Source organism: Trematomus bernacchii, unplaced genomic scaffold (assembly GCF_902827165.1).
Source record: "Trematomus bernacchii unplaced genomic scaffold, fTreBer1.1, whole genome shotgun sequence".
Taxonomy (NCBI): Eukaryota; Metazoa; Chordata; class Actinopteri; order Perciformes; family Nototheniidae; genus Trematomus; species Trematomus bernacchii.
Genome location: NW_022987419.1, coordinates 605,966 through 618,288, shown reverse-complemented (window position 1 = coordinate 618,288; position 12,323 = coordinate 605,966). Strand labels below are relative to the sequence as shown.

Sequence of the window (12,323 nt, the reverse complement as noted above, 5' to 3'; positions counted from 1 at the left end):
TTTTTAAAAGCTTAACATGTTAGGTCAATGTATGTTCACCTTTTACTTGACATTAAAACACAAAGGTATTTAAAACACTTTACATTTGCAAGCTAAAGTTAAACAGACGTCAAACAAATGTTGTTCAGTTAACCTGTTACAACTAAAGGACCAAAAAGCATGTTCTACCTTCAGGGCATCAACAACAGGCGCCTCCATTGTACTTCCATCATGCCAAAGGCCGCTTTATTTAGCAGGGGCTTCAGCAGAGTGCTGTTGGCTGTCGGCTCTGCACCTTCCCATGCAGTGGCTCCTGATGGAAGGTCAAGATGGCTGTTCAATGCAAGGATAGCCACCGTCCCACATGAAATGAGAAAAGAGAAGGTAACAAAAAAAAGAGAGTACAGAGCCATATACTATTCCAATACAAATACAATTGGAATGTTTATTAAAAGTATTATTTCTATCCATCAAAAGTTACTTATTCTTAGATTTACAATTCTTACAACTTATATTTTAATAGAAAACAATGAATGAACCCAAACCTTACAACAAAGTAAATTACTCCAATCTAAAATTGCTATTTCTTTAACTTTTCTAACTACAAATATCATGCATTTTGTTTGAAATACAGTTCATGTTGTATGTTTGTTTTAGCTTAAATGAGCACTTTTCACAAGTCCATTCAAAGCTAATCTTTTGTCCAAAAATATATTCCAATAAAATCAGATTTCTGGCACACTTTACATTCATGGTGCACTTTCTTATTTAGGGAAGACAAAAAGAATACAACTAGTAATTTGGCTGGTCTTCATAAGCTTTACTCCAGGTGTAACTGCCAACTGAATAGTGAAACTTATATACCGAAGATGCGTTTGTACCTTTCAATCAGAACCAGACAAATGAAAATACATAATACAAGTACTAATGCTGCATATTAAATAACAAATAGCTAAGTGAGTGGGACAAATTATACAAAACCCTACACAATTGGGCACAGATGAATGGGACGAGCTTACTGTTGATGTAGTCCTGGGTCCAAATGGCATCTTGACAAATATATGACACACGTCACCCACACACCTCTCAAAAGACGGGGCTTTGGCCAGCTGCTGGAAGAATTGCTCCTTCTCCTTCAGTTCTGGGGCAGCGGGAAGTTTAACTACTTAACCGAACGCCTTTGCAGACCGGTCTGCAGACTGTGTCTCTGGGATCTTGAACGGCCCGGGACACCACACTGTATGATAAACTGTGTTCTAGCCAGTACAGTGTATTAGCATTATGTAGTGTCCAAAGGCCTGTCTCCTATAGTGTGCAGGAGGTAGTGTTTATCATGTAAATGCAGCATAGGAACAATACAGTTGAGGTAAATGGATGCTTGTAGATCTTTAGCTGTTGAAGGGCACATGGTTGATACCCTCAAAACAGATCACTTTGCACAACATTCTTTTCTATTTTTATGACAAACATGTTGTATGTCTGATATTCTAAATAAATAATTATTATGTTTTGATAATTAATTGTTCATGCCAAAATGGGAGAATTTTTTTCCCCCACGTGGGAATGTTCTTTTCAGTTTGTATACCATATTTAACTGAATATCCTTGGGTGTTGGACTGATAAGACATTTTTCACTCTTTTAATAAAGTAGTGAACTTTTAGATATACTTATGTTCACATAAAAAAGAAACAATGCAAATATCATAAATATGACATCACACATTTTCATAGCTATTCGGTCACATCAAACATTATCAGTGCACCTTTTTTTTTTATCAATATGCATAAGAAAAAGAAAGCACTACAGCAGACTGCAGAGCGCCAAAAACAGGAAGGAATACATCATCTCAAACATGCAGCGGCAGGCCTAAACCCACTTATTCATAAATAACCACACAAACAGCAAGTGCACTCTGAACTCCTGTAGCATCAACAACAACAACACAGCAAAGAGTGTTATGAACAAAAACAGCAAAAATAAATACTGACCCATCAGGGAAAAAAGGGCAGATAAGAGAAAACATGTGTATATATATAAAAACTCACCTTATCTGCCGTTATCAGGCTGTAGAGGTTATTTATGAGTTTCAGTTAAAAAGAAAGAAAACTGAAACTCTGTCGCTCATCCAGGTAGAACGTACTGCAAGCTAAAATTGTATAGATAGTGTTTGAAACATTGTCAATTGTAATGTGTTGTTTGGAGTAAGAACTGGTCCCCACATAAAGTAGTAACTGTGTGAGGCCAAAAGCAAAGAGGATCCAAACAAGTGTTATTATTATTCCCTTAGTTTGGACTAAATGTATAAAAAGAAACACTCATGGCAAACCTACAAATCTGCAGTTTAATTCCTACAGGGTCCGATGTGATTATCTTCATGTTAAAGACTTACTTCTGATTAAAGCAACTTCTTTTGCTTCATTTTCTAATTTTGTGTTTCTACGTTCCCAATATAGCTCTGTATGTACCACTTGTATTTCCAATTCTGACTCAACTTGGATATCAGTATATCTCTGTCTCTCTTCACTCTGCTGCCATCTTCTGGTACAGGTGCAAGACTGCTTTGCTCCAACATTTGAGCAAGTTGCATACTGTATGGTTTCACTGAGGAGGCCGACCTATTCAGACTTCTTTCTCGTTTCTTTTCATATCCTGTAAGCCCTGTCAGTTCATTTCTGGAGTCTGATGTCTTAATAATAAACACAATTAAAGCTCCGTGCAGGTCCGCTGTTGTCAGCACGTCGACACGTCACGTAGATGCTTTCCGGACTCGGCCGGGGGCAAACGTGGGAAGTTTCGGGCCAATCAGACAGTTTCTATAGGTGTTACAGCAGGAACATAAACATTGTGTGATGGCAAGTGATCTGTCGCCATGGCAACGGCATATGATGACATCCGATAATACGCCTAGATCTGCTGAGGGCTACATCGTCTCAAACATGTTGACACGCCGTTTGGAGCAAAGGCAGAAGGTTTATTTAAATGTTTGCTGATCACAGTTCAAGTTTATTCCGGTAAAGCCTTGAACCCAGTGAAATGAACATTGCTGTAGTCACAGTATGATCAGACAACAAACTAATGATACAATTGGCTGATTCACAGTCCAAAGTATGGGCTACAGGAAAAAGGGCAAAAATATAGGACATAATGCACTTACACTGAGGATCAAGTATACTGTACAATGTCCATTTTTACACAATTAATACTCATTAAATGTCTTTGGTAAAGAGTCTAGCTTTTTCAGTCAGCATTACAGTTATTTAGGCCTGCATATTAATCTAATAGGCATCACAGTTGCAATAGGAGCCTGTGCGATTATATAACCAAAAGGCTATGATTTAGTTGAAAATAAAAAACTGTGTGTGTGAATGTGACAGCGTATTCACTGTTTGTGCATTCTGATCAATATGTACCCACATGATGCATAGCCGACTCATCAGTCTGTGTTTGTTATGCTGCGTTTGGTCACCTTACTGTGCAGAGAAGAGCGGGAGACTTGTGGAAATGGATGCTAACGCTAATCAGAAGGACACTGAACTGTTGGCCAAATAAAACATGACCTCTGTTGTGTAATGATACTTTGGCTTTAAGCTCGACTAAGACCAAACTTTGAAAAACAAATGTTGCTACAGTACGCAGCAACACAACACATTTGTACCAGCCCCTGAAACAGTGAAAAGTAAGAAGAATGCCTAACAACTAAAGATTTATAAAGATAGAGTAATATCACTGTCGTAATGGCAGGCGCTGCACTACATGACAGGTTTTTACAGAGGTATAGGGGAAAGATTGGCTCATGGGACCTGTGTGAGGAGCGTCTGTCGCAATCACAACACACAACAACACTAACATTGTTAAAGCGGTAAAGTTAAATCACTAGATGATCCAGTTTTTTGGTCATTTAAATTACATTTCCATTTTTAAATTGAAAAGACGTTATACATTGTTGTCATACATCGTTATATTTTATACTTTATTTATATCAGACAAACTTTTCTCCCACATAAACCATGCCTTTTCCAAAGTAATGTATCACACATTAGGAAACAGTGGTGATATTCATTGTACTGTTGAGAAATCTGCCCAAAGTAGTTAGCATAAATGCCATTAGTTTGATAGAGGATATCTTTGTTGTTATTCATTTAATTTTCTTAACTATTATTTATTATTTGATTGTTATTTTGAAAACAGTGCTTTACAAATGTTCCAGTTTTTGAACTTATGTTACTTTAGTTTTTTTATGAATTTCTCGAGAAATAAACCTTTTAAAATGATCAGTAGTCTGTGCTTTTTCCTTTCGATAACCAAGCAAGTATACCCATGAAAGCATTTTTATTATAATATTGCAGTCCCAAATCGCAATGTTGTCCACAATAATCCCAATATAGCTATTAAATGTATTTTATTATATTGAGAATAAAGTACAGTCTCTCGTTGCTTCAGTGTGCAGACGACAATGTCGAAGGGTTGGAGGCTTTTGGTCAAACTGTCACCATATGGCTCTCCTGCAAGCAGACATACTGCCCTGACTTGGTTGGTGTTTGCTCGTATGAAGGTATTGGTATCTTTACACCTGTTACTGTCACCGTTGGTGATCCTTCTCTCCCCTATCACCTGGTCACACCTGTTTACAGACATTCCCCCGTTGATGTGCTGATTTATAAACTTTGTGTAAGGCTCATTCTGAGAGCTCACTGTAGCAGAAAGCAACAGCAAACAAGCAAATGAGATCCTCATGATTCCCTGGTGAAAAAGAGGGAAAAACTTTTGTTAGAGAATGAATGGCAGCATAAATGAGTACTTATTATAATTCATATTTCCCATGAGCAATAACATTTTATGAGACGTGGTGTTGCAGCATCACCACTGTTATCACACAGAAATGCTCACAGAATAATGTGTAGGTGAGATTTCCTTAAAAATAGATTAGACGGAAGAATTGTCCCAAATGTGAAAAGTAATTCATAACATTTAAATCATTGTTACGTAATCAACTAAATCTGATCATTTGACATTTTTTTTCAAAGTCGCACTTGATCACTTATGGCCGCACGGTAGCATGGCCGAGCGGTGCGCTGGATTAAGGCTCCAGTCTCTTCGGAGGCGTGGGTTCAAATCCCACCGCTGCCACAATCTTTTTTGTTCTCTGTCAAAATCCAATTTCCAATATCATCATCCAATCTATACTCGTTATCTAATGTAGAGTGGACCTGAGCCAATCACGCCGCGACTAACAATGAACAGAGCCAATCACCTCGCAAGGTTACAATGACATTATAATGTGAAAGCACACATTATTCGTTACTTAGCCTCGCTAACTTCTGAAACAATTTAATTGTTAGATCAGTTCATAATATCACAAGTTTTGTTTACCTTATTCAATTAAACACACAAATCACATCGATTAATGAGTGAATGTGTAAATGAAATGTGGATTATTCTTGCTGCATTAATCATTCAAACCACTGGATGTCGCCAAATAACAAGAAATAACAAATTTCCCTTTAGTCATTCAACCTCAGAGTTCAACAAGGATAAAACTCAATGAGTTTTGATTGATAGACAGACATTTATGCAGAAAAAAAAACGTGTAATGTGATTATCAAATATATTGATATATAACACATTTATTCAGTTGTATTAAATATGAATATGATTAGGTTCATGTGGCCAGGCCATAAACTGTTTATATTAGGTGCCAAGCTTATGAAGAAAACAAAAGTAATGTACCGAGAAGATAGGACACTCCTCTAAAAATAGGTAGGGAACTATCATAGACGGATACAACCCGTTTTCGTTCCCGTGGAGCCTCGGCCAAAGGGAACCAGTAGGGCGGGTCGACGTCTTAATGACGTCAGTGTAAACCAATCACATGCAACAAATCTGGCCAATCAGGTGCGTGCAAGACAGTTTTTAAAGACGTTGGCGGCGGAGAGAGTTCAAATAGTAACTCTGGGGTTTCCTTACTAAAACGTTTATACCTCCATCCCGGTCCATCCTTCTCTACAATGCAGGTAAATCTATTTTTTTTTTAAATCTTTGATAGAGAAATAAGACCGTGTACTGGATCAGGGCAACAAAAGATTCGTAATACGCCAATTCTGAATGGTGTAAAAGGGAACAGATTTTTGCTAAATAAGTTAGCTAATTTTAGCGTTGGGTTTGCTAAGCTAACTTAGCATGACGCCACGTTATATTCTGTTAAAAGCCGTATTTAACGTACGTAGATAATATTTACAATAGCAACTGTGGTTTAATCCAAATTAACCGGATTAGTAGGTTACATAGTCCCTGCATTACACCCAACCTCAGACCAGGGGAGCCAATTTATTGTATCGTAGCAATGGCCTACTGGACCTTTCTCATTTTGAAAAAAACAAACTTCTACATCACATGTGTCAAACTCAAGGCCCGGTGGCCAAATCAGGCCCTTGGTGGATTTAATTTCGGCCCGCAGGATAATTTTGAATTACTATTAGATCTGGCCCGCCGGTATATTGCACGCACACCTTCACTCAATCCTGAGGGTTTCCTCAGCTCAGAGCCTGAGCCCAAACATTGATGAACTTGCACCCGAGATGAGATGCCAAGTATCTGGCTTGAACTGGCATCACAGAACAGCAAACTGATTTTCAATGGATGTTTCCTACTGCACTTTTTCTCTCACGACAACAGGGCATGTTTGTTTTTTTCTTTGAGGGAAATTGTTTTTTTGAAGCTGTTGTTGGCCTGTGGAAAAATGTAATCATTAGAAATGACTCGGAAAAGCTGCAGATAGAGCCACAAGAAAGGAATGCAACTGATTATTTAATGTTTAATTTTGTTTTTATAGGCAATAATTTAAGCTTTGTTAGTTCCAGGTTTAATATGTGCGATAAGTTAATTTCAATAAGTTTTGCAATAAACATTGAACCAGTCCGGCCCTCGACTAGTAACGATTTTTTAATTTTGGCCCACTGTGTATTTGAGTTTGACACCCCTGTAATCTACATCATGTAAACGTAGCCTACATACGGAATCCAGAGGAAACACCTGTAGCTATTTAAATAATGCATGCAGTGACTAGGAATATGACAATCATCTGGTGTTAGAATATATTTGACAATAAATGCGCCTCCCTTTGTTATCTTTATACAACGTAGTAAAACCGTGCATCAATATCAAACACAGCAGATCTTCTCCAACGTGTTGCTGAAAATGTACACTATAATACAAAAAACACACAATCCACTGCAGTAGTACAGATTGTCTGAACTGTATATCCAACTGTACACTAGGGCTGCACGATTTTGGGAAAAAATCTAATCGTGATATCAATTATTGACCCAAATAATCGTGATTATGATTTTTGCCATAATCGCACAGCCCTACTGTCTATCACCTATCATGGGCCACTTCTGATTGGTTAACAATGGCTGGTACATGTGGAGCACAGCACTTCTGATTGGTGTGGATGACTGACAAACAAGAAGAAAAAAAAAGTTAAAAGAAAATCGCAGGCTTTGCGATTTGATAATCGCATCATTTCAAATCGCGATTTCGATTCAAAATCGATTAATCGTTCAGCCCTACTGTACACATCTTTAATTTGAGCTCTCTGAAATAGTTTGTGATCAAATGAGGTTCACTACGACGTGGGAAAATAGTTAAAAAAGGACATTTAAAAATTCAATTGCACCGTTAAAAAATAATCTGTTTCCAATTTGGAGTCTTCCAGCATATAGGTTTAAACTTTCACCTCAGTTTAGAGTCTGAATGACAAGAAAATATGCATTAAGTTCAATTGTATGGTAAATTAATGTGATTGCTGTATTTATTTCTTTACAGAATAAGGAAAATGATGACTCCAACGGTTTCACAGGAGCGGTAAGATGTCAAATTTGTAAACAAAATATATACATATATATTTCCCGCTGGGATCAAGCAATATTTAATAAATTAAACTACAACTGACCATTTATCATGCCAATATTGGTATCAAAATAGATCAGAAACTATTATTGGCTGGAACAACATTTTAACAATGGGTTTCTTATTATTTGTGTTTGCTTCTGTATAACAGTTCGCAACCCCAAGCATGGTGGCAGGCCCACAGCGCGTTCAGGTGAAACCACGAGCAGAGATGGACAAAAAGGCCATCACAGGTAACATTACCCGCCTCTTCTATAAATAACATTCAAAAACCATAAGAAATGTTCCAGTTTCAATTGTATTATTATTTCAGGCCCAGGGCGAGAGTGTGTTGGCTCACCCTCCAGTGCAGTCGCAAAGTACGTATAACTCTTAAAAATGTCACGTTTTGTTGCCAGTTGTGTTTTTTGTAATGCTTTCCCAAATCAAAGTGGTTAAAATGAGTATAAATATCCATCTTTTTACTTTCATAAGGAAAATCTCCATCAAGGACTTTGACATCGGTCGACCTCTGGGGAAAGGCAAATTTGGAAATGTCTACCTTGCGAGGGTGAAGTCGCTGCAGGCCGTCGTGGCACTGAAGGTGTTGTTCAAGTCACAGATGGAGAAGGAAGGCGTGGAGCATCAACTCAGGAGGGAGATTGAGATCCAGTCACATCTTAAGTGAGTATCCTAAAAAACATTTTGATAAATGACAAGGAATGAAACCTCTCAGTATCACTTCCTTGTAGGTTATTTGCTACTATCTACCAAGGGTTACAGGAACATAACAAAATGCTCAGAAAATTATTTGTAGGTTGAATGTGCTTAAAGCTTTGTGATTGCTATTATAGTTTCACATAAAATCTATTAAAGGTGGGGTAGGTAAGTTTGAGGAACCGGCTCGAGATACACTTTTTGTTATATTCCATGGAATGCTCTTAACATCCCGATAGCAATGAATATCTTAAGTGCTTTGACAAAAAATCCATAAAAAAATGTCATCTGTGGAAGCCGTAGTACTGTAAAAAGCACGACCAATCATTTTAGCCGGCCCGGCTAAAATAACTGGATGGCCTACCTGCCTGTCAGCCTTCCATCTGTGCACAAACTTATCTCGTGCCCTCATTGGTCATGTGCGCGTTCGTGTGTGTTGGAGGAGGGGCTCTGTAAGGAAGTGGCAGATTTGTTCCGGCTGTGTATTTTCTAATTCCAGCGCACTCGAGCTGGTTTCTCCAAAATTACCTACCCCACCTTTAACTAAACCTGCTCAAACAGGATTTTTGTATCTTCTGCCACGAACATGCTGACCTGAAATGTATTTTAATTTGTTTTCAAAACAAAGACTAACAGATTCCTCATAACACCCTCGGTTTTCTCCTCAGGCACCCCAACATTTTGCGCTTCTACAATTATTTCTATGATGAGACCAGGGTGTTCTTGGTGCTTGAGTACGCCCCACGTGGTGAAATGTACAAGGAGCTACAGAGATGTGGAACATTTGATGACCAGCGCACTGCAACAGTAAGATATGATGTTCCTTCTTAAAGGCATTTTATTTGCGCTGTTATCGTTTAGTCGGTGAACCTAGTTTTGGAATTCTTAATTCCTTCAATCCTCGCTGTGCCCTGTGTTCAAAGAGAAGTTTGACCGATGGACAATTATATCTACAATTTAGTTTTTGTTATCTTGAAAAATAAGTATTCTTTAAAGTCTTGTCTATTAAGTTAACCTCTTTACATTTTTAGTACATGGAGGAGATATCGGACGCACTGTTGTATTGCCATGAAAGGAAAGTGATTCATCGTGATATCAAGCCAGAGAATCTGCTTCTGGGCTTTCGTGGAGAGCTGAAAATTGCCGATTTTGGATGGTCCGTCCATGCACCTTCTCTAAGGTGAGGATCCAATATAAAGTTCTACTGTGTTTTATCAGAACTGTCTCAATACTGGTGAGTCACACGATGCTTGTTGCTGCTTTTCTTAGCTCACTTCTTGTTTTAAAATCTCTCCAGACGTCAAACAATGTGCGGGACTCTGGACTACCTCCCTCCAGAGATGATTGAGGGTCACACTCACAGTGAGAAGGTGGACCTGTGGTGCGTCGGGGTCCTCTGCTACGAATGCTTGGTCGGGAACCCACCTTTTGAAACTGCCAGCCATCCAGAAACATACAAAAGAATTATGAAGGTTGGTGTTGGACAAATATGAATGTTGAGTAATCTTTTCTATAGGAAAGTTTGAGAGAAACACCTGGCAGAAATGTATTTAACCATCTGTAAATGAACTTTAAGGTTTTCCCTCTATATGAGCATGTCATGACCACATTAGGACTTAAATCTCTGCAATGACTAGCAACAAATTATTTGCTGAGGTCATAAAGGGACGGTCTACCCGAAACTCAAAAATACATATTTTTCCTGTATTCCAATTTGCTGTGCTATTTTAGAAAAGACAGAAATATCTACTGCCGATACCTCCAACACAAATGCGCCAAAACAATCTAGTAATAGCATTACAGGTGAACTATATTTGTTTTGGGGGAAACTGTCCCTTGACTGATTTTAATTAAAGTCAAAGGTTATTTTACACCAGTCATGGTTCAGATTTCATTAATAGATGATATCCTACTGTTTGCAGGTGGATTTGAAGTTCCCCAAAAACATCTCAGACGGTGCACGGGACCTGATCTCCAAGCTGCTTCGCCACAACCCCGTCAATCGTCTCCCACTACAGAGTGTCATTGAGCACACATGGGTGCGTGCCAACTCTCGCAGAGTCCTACCACCCGTCTGCCCTGGGAACCAATCCTGAGCCCGCCTCGCCTGCCTACCTCCCACTGAGGGGTGTTTTATCTGTCCTCCACAAGAGACTGGGCCAGCATGTTTTGGTGTCAATGGCATGGGCTTCAAACTGCCATTATATCAGCACATTGTATGATTGGTATTGGGATGGTTTACCCACTTTCGTTCTTGTACAGTGTGATGTCCTTATCTATGTTTATCTAGAGGTGTTTCTATGGTCTTTTCCTTCTTGAACCTTTTTGTTTTCTTTATTTTAAATGTACACAGTTCTATTTTGACTTTCTGTATCAGTGTTGACACCAAAGTACTACTGTTGGACTGATTGAAGCTGACTTTTCTCTAATCGTTTGAGGGTTGTGCTGGATAGCATGTTTTATTTTCCCTCAAGCTATGCTTTTAATTTCTAATAAATAAACTAAAACCATGGGTTGACATTTAAGTAATTGATGATCTAAATGTTTTTGTCATTCTGCCAATCCCAACAGTTTGTCATAACAAATGTGATATTCTGCTTTTTAAACAGTTTTACAAAGTTGTTCATCCAACTAATTTGAAGCATTTTTTATTTTGTATCAACCTTATTTACATATATGAAGCAAAAAGCGTTTAGTTAAAAACAAAACTGACCATTGGTTGATGTATGAAGGTAGGATTTACTGCTGCAACAGGTTTTGATAGTTCAACCTACCAAAACAGAACTTGGTGTAAGAGATTCGCTGAGATTCTTGCCCATTTATAAGCGTATCCTGAAAAACATTTTCATAAAGGTCCAAGAGTGAAACCTCTCGGTATAACTTGCTTGTAGGTAATTTGCTACCATCTACTGACTGTTACGGGAACACAAAGAAATGCTCACAGAATAATGTGTAGGTGAGATTTCCTTAAAAATAGATTAGACGGAAGAATTGTTCCAAATGTGAAAAGTAATTCATAACATTTAAATCATTGTTACGTAATTGCAACAAAATCCGCACTTGATCACTTATGGCCGCACGGTAGCATGGCCGAGCGGTGCGCTGGATTAAGGCTCCAGTCTCTTCGGAGGCGTGGGTTCAAATCCCACCGCTGCCACAATCTCTTTTGTTCCCTGTCAAAATCCAATTTCCAATATCATCATTCAATCTATACTCGTTATCCAATGTAGAGTGGACCTGAGCCAATCACACCGCGACTAACAATGGACAGAGCCAATCACATTATACTGTGAAAGCACACATCATTCGTTACTTAGCCTCGCTAACTTCTGAAACAATTGAATTGTTAGATCAGTTCATAATATCACACCTTATTCAATTAAAAACACATCACATCGATTAATGAGTGAATGTGTAAATGAAATGTGGATTATTCTTGCTGCATTAACCATTCAAACCACTGGATGTCGCCAAATAACAAGAAATAACTAATTTCCCTTTAGTCATTCAAACTCAGAGTTCAACAAGGATAAAAACTCAATGATCAACAGGGATATGTACAAGACCATAACGTTGAATCAAGACAATTTCCGACACTGACTTTTATAAACTATCATGGAAATCTGTTTCAGGCATGTGTGCAAAATAAAGCGGTAATTAACTCGTTTCACGTATAATGTAATAGTGTTACAAGCTTTTATTTAGGTAAGGAAGCCATCCCTTTCAAAGCATTTCCGGT

The 12,323-nt window shown here is 38.3% G+C and overlaps 1 protein-coding gene across 1 annotated transcript; it reads left to right on the top strand.

Annotated features, from left to right (window-relative positions):
• Positions 1–5,912: 5,912 nt before the first annotated feature.
• On the top strand, positions 5,913–11,113 carry LOC117489963 (aurora kinase B-like). Its single transcript, XM_034139566.1, has 9 exons — positions 5,913–5,991; positions 7,805–7,843; positions 8,040–8,121; positions 8,202–8,247; positions 8,363–8,551; positions 9,253–9,391; positions 9,616–9,764; positions 9,882–10,056; positions 10,507–11,113. The coding sequence occupies exons 1-9, from the start codon at positions 5,986–5,988 to the stop codon at positions 10,678–10,680; spliced, it is 999 nt and encodes a 332-aa protein (XP_033995457.1). The 5' UTR covers positions 5,913–5,985; the 3' UTR covers positions 10,681–11,113.
• Positions 11,114–12,323: the final 1,210 nt, after the last annotated feature.

What these genes read in the sequence shown, in the direction of transcription:
- LOC117489963 (XM_034139566.1), top strand. An exon ending in CCCTCCAGTGCAGTCGCAAA is followed by an intron (nt 8,248 to 8,362) that starts GTACGTATAACT and finishes TACTTTCATAAG; the next exon opens with GAAAATCTCCATCAAGGACT. An exon ending in CATACAAAAGAATTATGAAG is followed by an intron (nt 10,057 to 10,506) that starts GTTGGTGTTGGA and finishes TACTGTTTGCAG; the next exon opens with GTGGATTTGAAGTTCCCCAA.